The 20,724-nt window shown below is 32.3% G+C and overlaps 2 protein-coding genes and 1 long non-coding RNA gene across 3 annotated transcripts; all 3 read right to left on the bottom strand.

Moving 5' to 3' along the window:
* Window positions 1-1,017: 1,017 nt before the first annotated feature.
* On the bottom strand, window positions 1,018-4,688 carry LOC139522531 (uncharacterized). Its single transcript, XM_071316009.1, has 5 exons — window positions 4,525-4,688; window positions 3,416-3,512; window positions 2,486-2,666; window positions 1,667-1,787; window positions 1,018-1,132 (listed from the first exon to the last, which is right to left on the bottom strand). The coding sequence occupies exons 1-5, from the start codon at window positions 4,640-4,642 to the stop codon at window positions 1,059-1,061; spliced, it is 591 nt and encodes a 196-aa protein (XP_071172110.1). The 5' UTR covers window positions 4,643-4,688; the 3' UTR covers window positions 1,018-1,058.
* A 287-nt stretch (window positions 4,689-4,975) lies between these two features.
* On the bottom strand, window positions 4,976-6,148 carry LOC139525255 (salivary glue protein Sgs-3-like). The gene is made up of 2 exons (XM_071320453.1): window positions 6,122-6,148; window positions 4,976-5,704 (listed from the first exon to the last, which is right to left on the bottom strand). The coding sequence occupies exons 1-2, from the start codon at window positions 6,146-6,148 to the stop codon at window positions 4,976-4,978; spliced, it is 756 nt and encodes a 251-aa protein (XP_071176554.1).
* A 7,721-nt stretch (window positions 6,149-13,869) lies between these two features.
* On the bottom strand, window positions 13,870-16,499 carry LOC139522530 (uncharacterized). The gene is made up of 3 exons (XR_011664465.1): window positions 16,310-16,499; window positions 14,613-14,686; window positions 13,870-13,949 (listed from the first exon to the last, which is right to left on the bottom strand). It is a non-coding gene; the product is annotated as an uncharacterized lncRNA (long non-coding RNA).
* Window positions 16,500-20,724: the final 4,225 nt, after the last annotated feature.

The following is a 20,724-nucleotide window of genomic DNA, read 5'->3' as shown; positions in this document are numbered from 1 at the left end:
AAACGAACAAAATTCCGTTATCATTTAGAAAAGAATATCGTTGAAATTAAACTCTGCAGGCAAAATGAAATGACGAGAAAATTATTATCATATAGATATTGTAGCGTATCGATGATTACAAAAGACAGACGGCAGAACCAAAAGAGACATCCAATATAAAAAAGAAGATGTGGTATGATTGCCAATGAGACAACTATCCACAAAAGACCAAAATGACACAGACATTAACAACTATAGGTCCAAACTCATTAGTGGGATATAAACTGGCAATACAAGGGCCAAAAAGAAAAAGACCCCAAAAAAAACAACAGTTTACAAAACACAACATAGAAAACTAAATACTAAACAACATGAACCCCACCAAAACCGGAGTCGGTCTTAAGTGATTCGGACAGCTGAGCATATTCTACTCTAACATATGACACCCGTCGCACATGTAAGAACAAACAGACGATGAAATACAAATGATCAATCTGATATTATTGAATTCATAATTTTCGGACTCCTGAAAACACACCTTAATATCTTGTAAGTCCTTTTATTAAGAGTGTCAAGTTTTACATCAATTTCAATATATATTTTCTAGAATCAAATGTTTTTAATGCATAGTATCATGAGTATTTTCTTTAATACATAACAATGTCTTATCATTTCTAACATTTCTGATATATGATTTTTCGGTATCTAACAGTTGTTAATAATGATGCAGTACATACATATCAATTTATAATTTGATTAATAAATAATTTATTATTGTCATAAATGGTAAAATTTTTACCTGGTTTATATATGTTAGCGGCAATAAGTGAAATTATGCATTTAACTTAAATCTTAGGCAATAAGCGAACGCCTAGTCAGTTATTATATTGCCTAGATAATGTTAGGCATTACTGTTATAGATTGGAAACTGCCTACAACTCTTACATTTGCAATATGCAATAGTTGAACATAAACCAGTGCATGAATTATTAAATACCATTGCATTCAACACATGTTTTTTTCTTGTTTGTGTTTGTGTTTTTTTTTTTGTTTTTTTTCTTTGCGTTCTAAAAGTCCATTCATGGCAGTATAAATTCTACTCCATAAACCACAGCTACAATAAGCACCATCAAGGAATTTTGTCGATGTTTCACTGAAATGAAAACGAAGTGGCATATGATTTGCATTCTTCAGAAAGTGAAAATACATATGGTTCAATTTCCAAAGCCAAACGACAAGAATATCATTACTATGCAGTATGCAGTTGCAAATATGCAAATAAAGAGACTAAATCCGACAATAATTACCTTTACATATTCAGAATATTTTGTTGTTTCTACAAATTGTTTTATTACTCTCAATTTAATATTAGTTGGCTTTTTTTAATGTTAGTGTCCCACTGACTTTAGCCGCATATTTCTCTGTATTCCTGTTTACCGGGACCTCTGTTGCTGATTAGTCTAAGTTCTTCATATATAGTTATCACAAGCGGGTGAACTCTAAGGATGCAAGTTTGAATCTCAATGCTTTAATGAAAAAACTTTGATCGATTTATGCAGTTGAAATTATTTAATTATGCTTACTCACCCCTACTTCTCCTTACACACAGATAACTTCATATCCCAAACTATTTTATAAATTAATAAATTTTAACTTCGTTTATAGTACAATGAATGTTTCCACGTACTTGCAGAGTTTTTTGTATATTGCTGTCTTCTATTCACAACTTTTAATTTTTTGACTGCTTTTACATATTTGTTGGTTGTTCTTTTGGCTCTCCGGTTTAATTTTTCTCTGCCACAACCATTCTGAAATTATGAAAGACAAAGTGGTCTCTTTTCTAAAAGATAATGATGAAACGTTGTTAATGTGAAATTACATGTAGACTGTGGCTTAAATTTCCAAATGCAAAAGTCTGGTTTTAAAAGTTAGTCAATTAAATTTAAATAAGAATTTGGACTGTACCAAATCAATATACAATAACGCATACAAATCATGACTATCCCTACAAGTAATAAATAAATAAAGACAAGTGGTATTCATTTTCAAATTAAAAGGACAGTTGTGAATGTAAACCCATATAACATAGCGTAATATATTGGTCTGTATTCCTCAAATTGAATCTTCATATTTATAATTTACTATGTAAAAACCTGCAAAACAGCTGATAGACATTTGAGAAAAAAGCTTACAGAGCAAAGAAATGAATTTTCAATCCATATAAAGTTACCAGAGAGTTTTTGTTGGAAAGAAAACAATTTATCTATGACGTAGATTTTTGTCGTTGGTAATGACCTGGGATCAAGGATTGAAGTACGATTCTCGACTCAAACTAATATAAGACTTCAACAAATAGCAATGCTGTATTTGGTGTCTCTAGCAAAAGTTTAGTATTCTGAGTACTGAGTCAAATTTTAGGACTGTATAATCACTGGGGTATGGCTGATTTTTGGGGACTTTGTGTAAGCTACATTGTGGTTCCATGGAATTACTTATTGCAAATTACCTGTTTCAATGTGCACATAGGGGAATTGTCAGCCTTGTTGCATATCATTACTTCGCATTCCACACTTATATCCGCATCATCCACAAAATGAAACCCAAACAATTCAGCAAATATTATTTTGTCATTTATTTTTTCAAAACCATGCATTAAGTGGTACTTCCTGGCTATTTCAGATACACAACTAAAACAAACAAAAGGCGCACAATTTATTTGGCATAATTTTGACGAGTTTTGAACATTTGCTGTAATTATCTAACAAACTATCTGTTATTGTATCGCTCATTTGGCACATAAAGATATGCAAACCTTCAAATGTGTAGGTGATTGTAGGTTGACTGCAAATGTTTGCACCTGTCCTAAGTCAGGAATCAGAATATGAAATTTATATGTGTTTCTCGTTTCTCGTTTTTTTATATAGATTATACCGTTGGTTTTCCCGTTTGAATGGTTTTACACTAGTAATTTTGGGGCCCTTTATAGATTGTTGTTCGGTGTGAGCCAAGGCTCCGTGTTGAAGGCCGTACATTGACCTATAATGGTTTACTTTTTTAAATTGTTATTTGGATGGAGAGTTGTCTCATTGGCACTCACACCACATCTTCCTATATCTCTTTACATGTGTAGAAGTAGAACAGTTCCTGATTGCAGATAGAAGTACTAAATATACATCTATGAAAATACTTACACGAAGCACCAACCTGATAAATGATTATCTCAGGAAAAGGATTACAACAACTACAAAAAAACTATTGAATACTTGTCCTGTATTTGGAGTAATCGAAATTCGGAAAAAACAAATGTTATCATGTTTTGTTAAGTATCATCCATTTCCAAAGAAGCTGTTGTGACTTTAACGACATACTTATGTGATGATTATATCTATATGGAAATAGATTGAGGAGGACGAAATAGAAAGATATAATGTAATACCTATCATAAGACCATAATGATACGTTTGGTTTAGCACTGTTCGTAACTGCTATACCACCATCATATGCAGCACAACTTTGTGGAACAATTTTGTAATCTGAAATCGAATGATATATTAAATTTTTGAACACAATTTCGTTTGAACTTTATATCTAATAAAGTAAGAACATGTGAGATGAATGCAAATGAGACAACTCTCTATTCAAGTCACAATGTATAAAAAGTAACAATAATAGGTCAGAGAGTAGCTTGTATTGCATTTCGACTTACAAAAAAATATTTTAGATAGCTGAAGATTCGATCTGACTTATTTTTAGTTTTTTAGAACTCTAATGATCGATATAAACAGATTATCTTAACTCTGTTTGTGGTTTTTTTTTAAATGTTACTACTTTAAGTGTTTTGCAGTCTCGACATATGTTCATAATATTCCATTGAATCGCCTTGCAAAATATGTTTTTAATTGTGCATCATTTATATTTAGATTTATTCACCACTTTTCTGGACTCTGACCAATTATGAGCTTAACATTATATATAGTTTCTGTATATAAATATGAACATTTTTGTTTCGTGTTTGGAAACATACTAGTACGTTTACCTTTTGAAATCTTTTGGTCATGCTGTCCCCTTTTGACAAAAGTCTGGTGGAAGATACCAAACGAATACTCAAACTCAGATGTCAAAGACAAAATGACAACGCATTGGCAAAATAAACGAAAAACGATGAATAGACAATTTCTCGTGATGGTTAACGAATTTATCTTTTGCGCCCAGATACAGCAAATTTTGATGTGGGAATTTAAAAAAAAAGAAATAAAAATCAACAGCAAAAACTGCAACGAGTAATCAATACAAGACACTTTTAGATAAGTTGTCTTCATTTGAATTTTGAAATAAAAGTTATTTGTCAGCAGGGATTATCAGTATATGTGCGTGTTCGAATGTAGCTAGCTACCTGGTGTTAAAAAGACGTTTTTTTTTATTCATCCAGTATTCAATTTCTATGTCGTTTTTGACAGATAAATACGATGGTTAAGCTTGTGTATCATGGTCTCTGACATAAGCATTATGCAATTATTCATGGGAAAAATAAATTACGAGACGTACCTTGTTGTCCCGTGTATTTCAGAAACATAAAGAACATGTCGCCTAAATACACAGTTGATATGTCAGGTAAATATTTTAAGGCGTCTTCGGTTTCTGCTCTATAACTTTTAAACTGCATTTCCACTCTTCCTACAGAATTGAATACCGGATTTAATGAAATAGTATCCCTGAAAAGACATTTTCCTGTAATCATTCAGAAAGACAATTTGCTGTGCGTTTTTTTTTTACAAGAAAGTAAAAAGCTTAGTTCATAATTTGCTAGCAAAAAAGAAATTCAAAGTAAGTGACATTTAAATGTGTGAGCTGAAGTTTTGACATCCTTGCGATTCAAAACAATGAAACGTTTTACTGACGCAATAGGTTATCGATTTAACTACACTGTATTTGATGAAACTGGAATCTCAAATTATTCACATAAGTAAAAAAAATAATATCTTTGCACTGAGTAACGTTAAACAATAAAAATGACTTGCCTGTTTATCAATTGTCCTAATATAGTATGAATTACTCCGTTTTTATATTGTTGACATGTCAGCATAAAAGTTTGATTCGTATTTCTAAAGGCTCGTTTTTTCCTGAATTGTAATGATGATGATGATGTTATTATATGTATTGTTGTTGTTGTAGGAGGTTGGATTGTTGTTGTTAATGTTTTTGTTAAATGTGTTGTTGTTAAAGTAGGTTGTGATGTTGTTGAAGGTGTTGTTGTAGGTTCAGGTGGTGTTGTTGTTGTTGTCGTTGGTGTTGATGTAGGTTTATATGTTGTTGTTGGTGTATGTGTTGTTGTTGTAGTTGATGTTGTTGTAGGTGTTGTTGTAGTTGTAGGAGATGTTGTAGTTGGTTGGGTTGAGGTCATTGATGTTGTTGTCGTAGGTGATGTTGGTGTGGTAAGTGATGTTGTTGTTGTAGTTGTTGTAGTTGTTGTTGGTGTAGTAGGTGTTGTTAATGTTGTTGTAGTTGTAGGAGATGTTGTAATTGGTTGGATTGATGTCATTGATGTTGTCGTCGTAGGTGATGTTGTTGTTCCTATCGTTGATGTTGTTGTTATCGTTGATGATGTTGTAGAAGGTGATGTTGCTTTCGTTGATGTCGTTGTTGTAGTAGGTATTGATATTGATGATACTGTAGTAGATGAAACACTTTTACCTTCTAAAATTCCCACAACTACGACCTTAGGTCGCTAATAAATAAATCAAATGTTTCATTATTAATTATATATTTACTATCATAATTTCAAAAACAAAATAAGTTTCTTAAAAATCCATTGGGTAAATGATTTTGCATGCAATCGTATATACTAGGATTCCATTAAATTTTACGTGTGTATTAAATCGAAGACGAGTAATTTGATTTGGTTGATCCGTATTGAATGTCTGTACCTCTGGTGATCACGCATATGTCTGTTGTCGAAGTCACATTTCTGTCCTTTATTCCTCGACTTTGACATCATGTAACGAGACTCATATCTGAGTAATTTTTGTGTACTGTCCTAAATTAATTTAGTTATTCGTTGTTATTCTGTGGTAAACATGTCGAAATGCACTACTATACTATTTATATATTTCTCTGTCTTTGGTATTCTTGTATGTATTTGTACTGTATTCCCGTCATGTAATGTTGTCATTTCAGCTGTATATTCAACGTTGCCATTACGCTCGGAAGTTTGGCAGCAAGTCACAAGACCAGGTTCACCCCACCATTTTTCTTAAAATGTCCTATACCAAGTCAGGTATATGGCAGTTGTTATCTAATAGTTTGTTTCTGTGTATGCAGTTTAGAGACTAAGGGACAAGTACTTATTGACCACCTGTGTAGAAGTTACTGTTATCTAAACAACAAACAATTATAATCCTCTAAAAATGTCAAGGGTTGTATGTATGCATTGGTGTTTGTTTTTTTGTTGCACTTCAGTGTTCTATTGTTTCGTGTGTTTCCTCTTATAGTTGATGTGTTTCCCTCGGTATGGTTTGTAACCCGATTAGTTTTCTCTCAATTGATTTATGACTTTTGAACAACGGTATACTACTGTTGTCTTTATTTACAATAAGCAACACAACGAATGTTACATGTGGAGCAGGATATGTGTATTATTCACGTCACCATGAATTTTTTCGTTTTGCTTAGTCTTTTTGTACTGTTTTGTAGAGTATAATAAAAACCTTGTCTTTTCGTCCTTTTTCAATTTGAAATAATTCTGTACTTTGTCTTCGAGACATATACATTTATTTGATTTCTATTTATAGATAATGGAATTCCAATTTGTACCTTGAGGATCCTGGATCCTACTGAATTCCGATTTTGAATGTAAAAATTCATGTAAAACTTTGTGTGTAGGGCTAATAATAAAAAAAAAAATAGAACAGTTTACTGCTGCCAAGAAAAGTAAAGACAATCTTGCATTTTCAAATTTCAAAATCCAATAGATTTTCAAAAGTTCCTGGTTATGACTCTGGGAATAAAACAAACAGGAGTTTTTAAATTATCATGCACTTTTTAGCACACAACAGGCAACATGGTACTATGTTTGTCAGTTCAATTATCTGGAGAAAAGATAAAGTCAAAATCGTACAAGGCTCATGATAGTTATGTGCCAAATAAAAGTGTTAAATTGGAGAACATTGGTTGCCCTGAATTCCTAAAGGCAAATATACAGCTGGGAATGGTGTTGATTTATAATTAATAAAATCTTGTCTTTTGGTTTGATCTATAGCAGAAAAAAAAATTGACTGATTTGTCTTGATTTATTTGCTAAATTTGATAGTTTAATACTTTATAAAATTTGCTCTACTTGTTATTATTTGTTTAGGGCTGACCAAATTTCAAGGGAGTAAGGATTCCGATGAGGTTGGTTAAAAAGACTTATGAAATAAGATTTTCATCGCCTTCTTTGTAACTGCAAGGTTAATGAAAAGAAAAGTTGAAAGTGATCAATAATATTACTTTTCTCATAATGACTTGTACTGGAATACGACTTGATATCGTTTTATTCTTATTTTTTCTTTCTTTCGTGAACATGAGATAAAGGATACCACGGAAACAGCTAGATTGTTTACTGAATTTCATAAATTTAAACAACAACTAAATAAAGAACGTGATTACTTGTTGAGAACTATAATTTACGACCAAACGGTGTCTTCACTTTTGCTGTGATGACCTTTTAAAATTTACAAAGCAACATTCCGGCAGCTTCTACCTTCATCTCTCTGTCGATTCTATATATCTTGTCGTGAATTGCGGGGAAACAGTGTTGCCTACAAGACAACTATTTGAATAGGCTTCTAAATCGTATAGCTGATGTGATTTTCCCGAAGGAAAAAGTTACCTTATGATTTCCTGGTGATTGTGCATTATATGTATCACAGACGCCACTGGTGTTCAATTTGTAGTAGCATCAAAACTTATCCGTTTCATGACTTATCATCGAATTACTTATCATGAGCAACACTAGGTTGCAACTAACAGTATCTGCTGTCCTAAGAAGTTCGCCCGTATTTTAAGTATGTTTTTTTTACTGTAATTGTGTTTCATTTTAAGGTGGTATGGGTGTTTTTCGCCATCTTGGATTGTAAAAAACAGAGAATCTAAGGTCAAGATTTTCAATGAAGTTAGCAAAATTTGATGCAAAAAGCAGGACAAATAATGTGAATTTGCATTTAAATTAACAAATTTATAAGATTATAACTTATGAATATTAATATTTTTATTTTACAAGTGCTGATTATTTCTGCTTTATTTTTAATATTTTTAAACTGGCATTTTAGGGGAAGGTAACTCTGAAATAGTGCATTTTCTGAAAGAATCTACATGGAATTTTGCTATTTTGTATTTTAGCAGGAAAAACCCCATGGTGACCCTATCTTTTCTTTTGATATTCTCAAAGCATTTTTTAAAGGCTATCTTCTCGTATTTTATTTTACAATTCTATCATTTCTTCTAAATTAAGGCAACAGTAGTATACCGCTGTTCAAAACTCGTAAATCGATGGACAAAAAACAAAAATTGGGGTAACAAACTAAAACTGAGGGAAACGCATAAAATATAAGAGGAGAACAACGACACAACATTAAAATGTAACACACACAGAAACGGACTTAGCATTAGACAAAATCCGATGAGAATAACAAATATAACATCAAAACCAAACACATGAATTTGGGATAGAAAAGTACCGTGACACATCTTATAGTAGTGTGAATTCACACTCAAATATAAGAGAAAACAAACGACACAACGTTAAAATGTAACACACACAGAAACGAACTATAATAAAACAATGGCCATATTCCTGACTTGGTACAGGACATTTTTTTTTAAAAGGAAAAAAATGGTGGGTTGAACCTGGTTTTCTGGCATGCCAAACCTCCCGCTTTAATAGCAATGTTAAATATAACATTAAAATGACAACATAACATTACAGGACTACAATACAAATAAATAGGAGAACATATTAGACAAAGAAACAAATGAATAATAGTTTTTAATCACATAATGATGTTTTCCCCTGTATAATCCTTACAAAATGTGTCAATTTTTCACAACCTGTAGCTTGAGAAAATGCGCGGTGACCTATCATTTTTATTATATTTTTGTCATTTTTGTTTATTATATATGTCAATATATACTACGTTTTGGCAAAGTATGAACAAATTCAATCATTTTTAATTTAGACTCCCGTACCACCTTAAGCCATGCTTTTTACCGAAAGCTGTCTTGTCTGTTGATAAAGCTTTGAATTTTCACTTTAACTGACGGTTCTTTTATCCAGTCGTTTGATGTATTTTATCATTTGATTTTGCCATTTGTTTAGGGACTTTACGTTTTGAATTTTCCTCGGAATTCAGTATTTTTGTGATTTTACTTTTACTGTTTGCTGTTTAGATATTCTCGATATTGATCATTTGTCAATTTTCTAATGCATTGGGATTAGATTGTCATTGTATGATGCATGACCAACTATTATGATTTGGAAATAATGCTTAACATAATGTGTCACAATCGTAGATTAACACAACATTTGTATTATCCCTGATCAATACCACGGGGTGCCATATGTGTTTTTACCTTCAAACCACCGAAGATAACCCCAGTTTTGATGAGGCTTATTTTCTATGAAATGTTTAAGAGAACTTGGTTGTCATTTATTGTTTTACCATAGCATGTTTGTTTGGTTTCTTTTATACCTGTCATCTCCGTTGCTGTCTTCTTACAAAGTAAATTAAATCTTCAGGCAAATTAATTCACAATTAAATGACAACAATTATTTTGTACCAAGCCAGGTATATGACAGTCGTTATCCATTCGTTTGATGTTTTTGAGCTTTTAATTTTACCATTTGATTAGGGATTTTTCTTTTAGAAATATACACGGAGTTAGGAATTTTTGTTATTTTACTTTTTACCAGTTTTCAAATCCCATAAAACTTTGAAAAAGATATAAATCAATTTTAATAAGAACACACAAAATTTAAGAGAATCGAATGAATTCCAAAAAGAGCGATACCGAATGAGTCGACAGCATATGCGTTGTCTTCTATGCATGCACCATCTGCCGTGAGAATCCACAATCAGAAACAGGACACAATCTTAGAAAAGGAAGAGGTTACTTGCTAAGATACCCTTGTGAACGATACATGTGATTATTACCATGATAGATTTTTTTTTTTAAATTCTATAGCCCACTATTTATGATGAGGATATCGGTATAATTCATTCTAATGCAACAACGTTTGTAACGTTCATTTTGATTGGATAACGTCACTTTCTTACATGGCATCAATTGACAATTGATGCTATGGGACGTACGCGCAAGCGCAGACGGCATATGACAGATTTTAAATACATATTTTAACGTTGTTTTCTGTCAGTTTCATTAGAATGGAGATAACATTATTGTATTTTAAGCTCCGACGGCATCAATTTGGGATTTGATGGTCGCAAATACCCGTTTACTGTCTCCGCTAACGCGTCGCCAGTAAACTTAATTTGCGACCATCAAATCCCCAATTGATGCCGTCGGAGCTTAAAATACAATACAGTTATCTCCTAATTGCTCAACCGTACAGGGAATTTGTAAAATCAGGGATTTTGTAAAATCACTAACAGTTTCAGTGGTTTTGTAAAATCCCTAAAATTGTTAGGGATTTCACAAAATCACTGAAAATAGAGTTAGGGATTTTGTAAAATCCCTGATTTCAATTAAATATAACTTGCTATTAGAAATGTATTTTTCTTAATATGAAAATAGACTAATGATCACTAATGATTTTTAAATATATTTGTTTATTAAACCTATGAGCTAGAACTAGTGTATAATGATAATGACTAAAAGACATATAAACGGATATTTAGACCACTGTGAATTTACTTATTTTCACATGGCAAGTTTGGGTGACATCTACTGTTACATAATTGCCCTGCTTTTCGATGTATGTCTTAAAGTTCCTTGTACAGTTTGCACACTTTCTGTTTGCGCATTTTTAATACCATTTTATCCCTACCATCATGATCTATTCACATGTAAATTTTCTGAACTATGCTGTGCGTGTCTTCAAGACATACATAATATTTCTAAAACATCTTCATCTGATAAATACCGCTTTTAACAATTTTTTTTAAATATTTGCCACTGGATCATATACCCTAACCCACTCAATTTCTTATACCTTACATATGTGTTTTTCTTCTCTAATGACAGCAATCACTGTGACCTACATGTAATGTTCCATTAAAAAAAAATTGATATTATTGGTTTTATTTTATACATTATTTACAGAAAAACTATAATAACATAACTTTTTTCAAACAAGGTAGTGAAAAGAGCTTGTTTTGTCTTTTTTAATTTCTGTGGCTCATTGATAACATGTTCAAAAGTTTCATCATATTTTCCCTGGTTCCATGTGTTGCACTTTAGTTTCCTGTCAATTATTTGAAGTAACTTTTGTGTGTATGCTCTTGATTTAAAGACATCTGTTCCTGAGCCATTGCTCTACAGTATATCAGTTGTATGGTGCATGAAAACTGCTTGAACTTTATAGTAAAATAAAGGTTAGATTAACCTCCAATTGAGTGAACGTTACTGTAGTAGACACTTTTCACAGAAATTCTTCATAAAAATGAATGAATTTATTTTACAAATTCCCTGAATCTAATCAGTGAATCTGTAAAAAAAAAGATCTTAATTATTTCAGGGATTTTGTAAAATCACTAGTCAAAATCAGGGATTTTATAAAATCACTAATCAGTTCAGTGATTTTACAAATTCCCTGAAATGTTAGTGATTCTACAAAATCCCTGATTTCACAAATTCCCTGTAACATATCAGACCCACATATAACTCAAAGAGCTGATAGTTTAGTATTGGAATGTATGTGGTTCTGATATAAATGGTGTGTAATGAAACATGTATAACTAAGAAGATACTTTTTTTTTGTTAACATTACAACACTTTTAATTTCAAATTTAAAATTAGCTGTTTCAATGTCATTAATGATTTTGTAAACCAATCAATTTATCAAACTACTTACCAGTTCTGTAATATCATCTGTACAACTTCTATTGATTATCACATGACCATATTGATCTGCTGTAAAAGTGCATTTTCGAAAGACTGACGATCCATTTTTATAAGTTACTTCTTTGATAGTCACTAGTGAATTTTGCAATAATCCTAGTAATGTTATGTCTCCATTGTCGTTGCATTCTTCAAATTATATAAAACAGAATGACAAAAATATATGTTTCTGTCAAAATGGCAGGAAGATACATGGGGAAAATAAAAAAAGTACAAAAAAACATTTAAAAAATGACGAATATATTACAAACAACATTCAGCAAAACACTACAAAAGTTAAAAAAAAAAAGATGCAGATGATATCGTAATCGGATAAATGAGGACGGTATTGTATCCACGATATCTAGGACCATTGTAGTCGTTATTTTAGACAGACCATTCAATTAATTTCATCTAAACAATATAAAACCGTTGGTTTGATAACTTCCATGTACGTAGCGACCCGCTATCAGGAAAAAGTTGGAAGCAAACAGAAGATTTGAAATATTGTATCAACTTGGAGATATACTAGCATTCTTTATATGCCCAGCTATGTTGGACTACAGATAGAAATTTCACAACTGAAAATAAAAACTAAAATGATCTTTTTTGTAGTAGAGTTAAAGTTCTCTGCTGATCTTCCTTGTCAACTTCTAGATGCAAGTCAAGATATGAAGTACACTTTATAGTATCGTTGATATCCTTCATTTCAAGTTCAATGGGATAAAATTATTGCAATGAGAGTAGTAACATTAATGTTATTCTAAATAGTAACTTATTTTTAAATTATTAAGTGACAGGACACCATTTATCAAAGAAAGGCACGCAAAAGATACTCAAGGGTTATTCAAATTAAACGATGACAAACTGACATCTTGGTAAAAATAACGAAAATCGAACGAAAGGAATATGACAGTCTGCAAAACACAACAAAAGACTGAACAACGCGTACCTCAACAATAACCACTTGTGACGTCAGGTGTTTCGAAAGGGTATGCAGATTATCCTTCACATGTAGCACTTGTCGTGTTTCGACAATTTGGTGATAAATCTACTTCGGTAGAGTTACAACTGTATATCATCCATTTTAAGTTACACCGCAAGCTCCGGGCTCAATCCATATGGAATTTACTGATCCCATATATATCATATTAGGTCAATATCATACTATGTACCTAGTCGTGAAGTTACAGAAGAGACTTTTTTTGTCGAAATGCGAATTGGTACCGGTTATGCTAATACTAACACTGGGTTAATACCTCTTCTGAAGGACTATTAGTCTGAAGGGGTCTACCATTACCAGATTACTCCAGTACTGGCATGAAAGCTACGGATATTGTTTGATTAAAAAAAAAATTGTAAAAAAAAATGAATTATTTATTATGGAATGTGTCTTCCTCAAGCAAGCCTCTTATTCCTTGTCCGAATTTAGCTATTTTATGTCCTTTTTGGTTTTATAGTGTTCAAAGTTTGTGATAGATTTTGGAAACTCTATAATATTGGCCTCGAGCATCACTGAAGGAAAAATTTATTATCGACATCGGATCTGGTGCATTAAAATTGGAACTGTTTATATTTATTTCCAGTCCGGATCATCGGAACCCCCCCCCCCCCCCCCGAGCTCCTACACACTTTCACTCCCCCAGTTTATTTGACAGTTTATATACTCAAAGTCTATTTGATAAATGTTAATGTTTGCCCGGAAATTCCTATCTCTTATGAAACATTATCAAACATGGGGCTGAGTGTCCTCGGATCATAAATAAAACATGATTCCAAATTGAAAATCAATTATTCTAGCTATTTTATCTTATTATAAATGTACACATACCGTAACTGTACTGTTGAGATTCTTCTTTCGTGAAAACCACAAGCCCCTTAAATTAGTAAGAATTAGATTATTTTAAGGTTACTTTTCAAACTTTTATAGTCAATTTCAGCAAATTTATACTGACAGAATATAATATAATGTTTACTACAGAATTTTACAGAAAGCATCATACTTATATTAAATCACTAAATATATATTAAAACTGAAATGAAGAACACACTGTATTCAACCAGTTGTATCATTGCAATATTAAGAAAATATATCGAATGAATAAAATGAAATCGTATCAAAGTAATACCACCAGTCATAACACCAATTCAAATAAACACATATAAAAAGTAAAATCACAAAAATACTGAACTTAGAGGAAGATCAATTGGGAAAGTCCATAATCACATGGCAAAATCAAATAACAAAACGCATCAAAAACGAATGGACAAGAACTGTCATATTCCTGACTTGGTACAGGCATTTTCAAATGTAGAAAATGGTGGATTAAACCTGGTTCTATAGCGCTAACCCTCTCACTTTAATGACAGTCTCATCAATTTCCGATATTTTTACATTGATGTGTTAAATAAACAGACACAATAAATATAATAGTAAAATATGGGTACATCAGTCATCATCGTTTAACAATTTTAAATCACTAATATTGGAACTGTTTATATTTATTTCCAGTCCGGATCATTAATAAATACTAACTTACTAAACAAGTTATTAAGATAAAGTTCCTATAGATCCAATCAAATGCACATTTTTCCATAATCTGTCAAAACAATTCTGTAATTGATAACTATTTAACATTAATGTGTTGTTTTAAAATATAGTATTGCTCAACATGTTACTAGTATGTAATACAGGTTAATTAATGTCTCACAAGACCAATATAAAAGTATTGAAATAATAAGTGTTTATAATACAATTGAGAGCTACTGATTACAGTGACCCATCAACTGATAGTAATGAAATATTTCGTTTCGGGTACCTTCTTTCAAAAACTTGTTTACTGAACAGTTAATTTACAAATATAACGTATCAATGATATTCCATGAGAGCATATGAGTGCTAACTGTTGAATTCATGATACCCTTGTGGACATACCGTTCAACAGACTCGGTATAGACCAAATATTGTAAAAACTCGTAAAAGATACCATGTCTATGATTTAGTACAGTAGACTGGTGTTAATCACACAAGACTGCTTTTCAGTGGCACTTAGATTAAAACAGTTGGAAAGCAAATTAAATACGAAGTTAAAGACCATTGAAAACTAAAAATTCAAGATCCTGGTTCCAACCTTTGCAAGAAGGTAAAAGATGTTAAAAAAAAACATAATATTTAGAAAAAAATCAAAATTTTATTGACACTGGATTTATGAGAAATGACATAATCAAAGATTTTTCTTATCAGCACAAGAGCATTAACAATTGAGTTGGTGATACCCTCAAGGATGAAAGTTCAGACAGTCGTGTACCAAGTTAGGAATATGACAGTTGTTGTCCATTCGTTTGATGTGTTTGAGCTTTTGATTTTGATAGTTGATAAGGGAGTTATCGTTTTGAATTTTTCTCAGAGTTGGGTATGTTTTGTTATTTTACTTTATTTTCGACCGGGTTGTATAAAAATGGAAACAGTAGTACACAGCTGTTCAAAAGTCATCAATCGATTACGAGAATACAAATCCGGGTTACAAATTAAAACCCAGTGAAACACATCAACTGTAAAAAAAAACTCTTTACCGATACCAAGCTTTCAACTTAATGTGCCATCATACGTGCGTTTTGAATCTTTTCTAATGTTCTGTAACTTGTGTTTGGGTACTCTCACTCATCACATATTGATGATTCAAAAATCCTATCATAGAAATTTTTATTATAAGAAAAAACTTGGGTGAATTGTCTATGTCTGTTGACTTCAGCTACATTCCAAAATTAAAAACAAGATTAACAACTACAGGTCCCCAAATAGCCTTCAACAATGACAAAAGCTCATACAGCACAGTCAGCTATAAAAGACCTTAAAATGACAAATATAAAACAACTGAAATGAGAAAACAAATAGACTAATAATTGTACAAAACAAAATAGTTCAACCTTTAAGCAAGCTTAAAAGGAATCAAGACATATCATGCGCTTACAGTGCAGCTATTTATTAACAAACTCCATATTCAAACACTCAAACAACTAATTCACAGAGAGGGGTGGAAGTTGAAGCCCCCCTTTTTTTTTTATCAGTCAATGCATTTGAATGAAGACATGCACACATCAACTCAATTTGTTAATACACATTTCCAGTCTAGCTTTCAATACATTTGTAACGACCTTTAACCCCACTGACAATTTGCGTCTGTGTCCATACTTGTATTATAAGAAAAAAGCATAAATTTTACGAAAAGAAACATACCTTTGGTTATAATCCATAACAACATACCAGGTCAATTGATAAAGTCTTCGTTATCTGTTTACACTAAACATTGTGTATTTGTGTATACGTATTATATTAATTTTGGTTATGAACGTTTAATTCAAAATGATTTTTATTATTTCTTTATCTTCCTGCCATTTTCTACTTCAGAACCTCCCTGCCAATTGTGTACAGATTATTGTTATGCCTTCTTATTACATTCGTCATTGGAAAATAGACCCGTCGGTCATGAAGCAATGATGTTCGAAATTTCAGATGACATTGTTAGGTTCTATTCGATTTATTCTATAAGTTCTATTTATTAATATACTAAAAATGAATAGATTCGAAGTACACACGTTCTAAAAGTCCTTATAAGATTAAAAATAATCATATCATGTCATGCAGCATGCTCTCTAAACATGAATAAGCATTATTTTTGTCAATATTTTATACCTTGCTCATGCTTGGTCTAAAAATATAAAATTTTTAATATAATGCATACCTGTGTTAAATGAGCAAGTAGCAGGGCATGAACGAATTATTTCTTTGTATTAATAAAAGTTGGTTTCCCAAAACTAAGTAGCAATATACCAACTTCGCCTGCATATGTGATATTCATTTCGCAACTTATTCGCTATGCAAGAGCCTGCAGCTCCTATTCAGACTTGGTTAAACGTCATCCATGTCTAAGCAGAAAGTTGATGAACCAGGGGTATGACAAAGAAAGCCTCGTTATTTTTCTAAAGAATAGTTCGTCGAAAGGTACCAAGACCTTGTTGATATACAATCTATACACGATGGTCTTGAAGCAAAGATTCTGGGTACTGACGTTGCTTATCATCTTAATAACGTGTTATAGTATTCTTTTATTTGTCTTTATGAATTTTACTTTTACTGTTTAGTTTGTTTTTGGAGATATCAACTTGACTTGGCTCTGAACTTATCCATCCCGTCATTGCCTTTCAATTTTTGCTAATATGCTTTGACTTTTGGCGTTTCTTTTTTCACATATGACGCGGCTCTGTACTTATAAACCCAATCATTGTGTTTATGTGCCATGATAATTTTTTGTATTTTTGTTCATTTTACTTATGTGCTTGTCTTTTTGACTTTATATGCTTCTCCGTTACATATCTGTTTGTTTATTTATAGTGATTAAGATTATAACACAGTGTTGACTGCTGTACCCCTATTTTTGACATTTCACCTATTATGTCTGTTTTTTTGTTCACGCATTGTTGTTAGAATAATAGATTTGTACACAACTGTCATACAAGTGAAAGATTTAGTTAGCTATATAACCAGGTTTAATCCACCATGTTCTACATAAGAAAATGTCTGTACCAAGTCAGGTATATGACAGTTGTTGTCCATTTATTTGAGGTATTTGAGCTTTTGATTTTGCCATTTGATTAGGGACTTCCGTTTCGAATTTACCTCGGAGTTCAGTATTTTTGAGATTTTACTTTTTAGAACATCACATTCGTTTAGAACAAAAACTGCTTGTGTGGTTGCCGAATATTGCAATGTCTTCATAGAAATTGTGCATTGCATTCATTACACGCTATTTTTATTAATGATAACAGTATGCGTCCATTGGACATAATGGTCACTCTATCCCATTTCTTTTTCCAGTGAACTATGCATCAGGATCAAATACTTATTTCCATATATTCAAAGTTGACATCATAATGAATATTTTTACTAAATTTTGAGCTAATTTAACCACAGAACTACCTGATCCCAAGTTTACCCGAACGGTAGATTCTAACGGACGTAGTAACGGAATGGTGGACTAACGGACGCACAAACAGGAAAACGTAATGCCCTTTTATTTTCGTAATCAAAGTAGAAACTAAGCATGTGCGCAGTTGTGCAATTGTTTAACGAGATAACCTGCACATATCTAAAATATGATGAATATTTGATAGAAATGATAGATACAAACAATTCAAAGTTCAAATAAATATTTACCAAAGATGTAATTATTTCATTTAATATCGATTTTGATTTATTGTAACACCTGTACAGTGAATAGTTATCAAAAGTACCAGGACTATAAGTTAGTACGCCAGACGGGCGTTCCGTCTACATAATACTCATCAGTGAAATCTGAGTCTATTTTGTCTCTTTTCTCGTTATCATTTGTTAACGTGTAAATTAACACAATGTTCACTGCAGGACCCTTATTTTTGATATTTTTACATATTATGGTTTTTTTTGTTCACACATTGTTGTCAATATACTGGAATTTTATGTAACAGAGGCTTAGATAGCTTTAAAGTCAGATTTTAACCACATTTTTGTCGAGCCTGCAACTTTTGTTGCAGAAAGCTCGACATATGGAAAGTGATCCGGCGGCGGCGGCTACGGCGGCGGCTACGGCGGCGGCGTTAGCTCACTTCTTAAAAGCTTTATATTTTAGAAGGTGGAAGACCTGGATGCTTCATACTTTGTATATAGATGCTTCATGTTACGGAGTTTCCGTCAGTCACATGTCCAATGTCCTTGACCTCATTTTCATGGTTCAGTGACCACTTGAAAAAAAAGTTCAATTTTTTTGTAATGTTGAATTCTTTCTTATTATATATTTGATATGTGCGTACCTTGCAAGGTCCTCGTGTCTGTCAGACAGTTTTCACTTGACCTCGACCTCATTTCATGGATCAGTGAACAAGGTTAAGTTTTGGTGGTCAAGTCCATATCTCAGATACTATAAGCAATAGGGCTAGTATATTCGGTGTATGGAAGGACTGTAAGGTGTACATGTCCAACTGGCAGGTGTCATCTGACCTTGACCTCATTTTCATGGTTAAGTGGTTATAGTTAAATTTTTGTGTTTTGGTCTGTTTTTCTCATATCATATGCAATAGGTCTACTATATTTGTTGTATGGAATGATTGTTAAGTGTACATGTCTAGCGGGCAGATGTCATGTGACCTTGACCTCATTTTCATGGTTCAGTGGTCAAAGTTAAGTTTTTGAGTTTTGGTCTTTTTATCTAATGCTATATGCCATAGGTCAACTATATTTGGTGTATGGAAATATTTTATGATCTTTATGTCACTCATGCATGTTTTATTTAACTGTGACCTCATTTTCACGGTTCATTGCACAGTGTTAAGTTTTTGTGTTTTGGTCTATTTTTCCTAAACTATAAGTAATGTGTCAACTATATATATTGTATAGAAGCATTGTTAGCTGTACCTGTCTGCCTGGCATGGTTCATCTGACCTGGACCTCTTTTTTCAAGGTTCATTGGTCTTTGTTTCGTTATCTTGGTTAATGTTAAGTTTATGTGACAGTTGTAATAAAGCTTAGCTTTATACTTAGGACTATCAACATAATATCAATGATTAGTATAGAAGGCGAGACATTTCAGCGTGTGCACTCTTGTTTATACATAATGTCAGGAATATGACAGTTGTTTTCGATTCGTTTGGTGTGTTTGAGCTTTTGATTTTGCCGTTTCATAAGGGACATTCCGGTTTGAATTTATCTTGGAAATTTTTGTTTAACAAATGTCAAAAATCTTTCATCAGATGTACCTGACATTTTAGGCTAAAACTGGCCCCTACCGGACATTTTCTTTTAAAAACGAACTTACATAATGTCAAGCCAAAAAAATAATAGCATTTATTGGTTCTTTGACGTGAACACTGCACAGCTTGATTCAAGACTGGAATGTTTCTCTACTTTTTGCACTTTGAATCAAGTCCAAATGTGTTTAGGATTCTTCACAAAAACATGTTTTCTGTCAACTCAGAAGAATAGTCACTTAATATATTAAAGTGTAAGACGGCGTGATTTCGTGATTATGGGATTCGAATATTTATATAAAAGTAAGAAGCTGTGGTTTTAATTGTCATGGAGTCAGATCTCCACAAGTGACCATATGGCACAGAAATTAACAATTATATGTCACTGTACGACCTTCAACAATGAGTCAAACCCATGTCACATAGTCAGCTATAAAAGTCCCTGAATTGAAAATGTAAAACAATTCAAACGAGAAAACTAACGGCCTGATCTATGTACCAAAAATAGATAAACAATTATTATATACAGCAACAAACGAAAACTCAGTCTCCTGACTTAGGACAGGCACAAACAGACTGTGACGGATTTAAACATGTAAGCGGGCGCCCGACCCTCCCTTTATCCTGGGATGATAGTTCAACTTAAGTTTACATGGTTACTAAAGCTTGTATACAGGGAAAAAAGGGTAAAAAATTGATTGGTTAACTTCCAATGATGGTTGATTTCTTATAAACAATGAAATATAGTGTGAAATTATGTCTACAGTACTGGACAGGAGAAAACTTTACTCATTTCTAGTACTTCTTTATTTGAAACAAAGATAAATTCACCACCAGTTTTTGAAAAATTTAACAAAGACTAGTAGGGGAAAA

This window comes from Mytilus edulis, chromosome 5, assembly GCF_963676685.1.
Source record: "Mytilus edulis chromosome 5, xbMytEdul2.2, whole genome shotgun sequence".
Lineage (NCBI taxonomy): Eukaryota > Metazoa > Mollusca > Bivalvia > Mytilida > Mytilidae > Mytilus > Mytilus edulis.
Note: the sequence above shows the minus strand (reverse complement) of the source record. Positions and strands in the feature narration are given on the sequence as shown.

What these genes read in the sequence shown, in the direction of transcription:
- LOC139522531 (XM_071316009.1), bottom strand. Translation starts at nt 4,642, where the DNA reads ATGCAGTTTAAAAGTTATAGAGCAGAAACCGAAGACGCCTTAAAATAT. An exon ending in CTATGTGCACATTGAAACAG is followed by an intron (nt 1,788 to 2,485) that starts GTAATTTGCAAT and finishes TCATAATTTCAG; the next exon opens with AATGGTTGTGGCAGAGAAAA. An exon ending in ATATACAAAAAACTCTGCAA is followed by an intron (nt 1,133 to 1,666) that starts GTACGTGGAAAC and finishes TTTTCATTTCAG; the next exon opens with TGAAACATCGACAAAATTCC.
- LOC139525255 (XM_071320453.1), bottom strand. Translation starts at nt 6,148, where the DNA reads ATGACAACATTACATGACGGGAATACA. An exon ending in CATTACATGACGGGAATACA is followed by an intron (nt 5,705 to 6,121) that starts GTACAAATACAT and finishes TTTATTTATTAG; the next exon opens with CGACCTAAGGTCGTAGTTGT.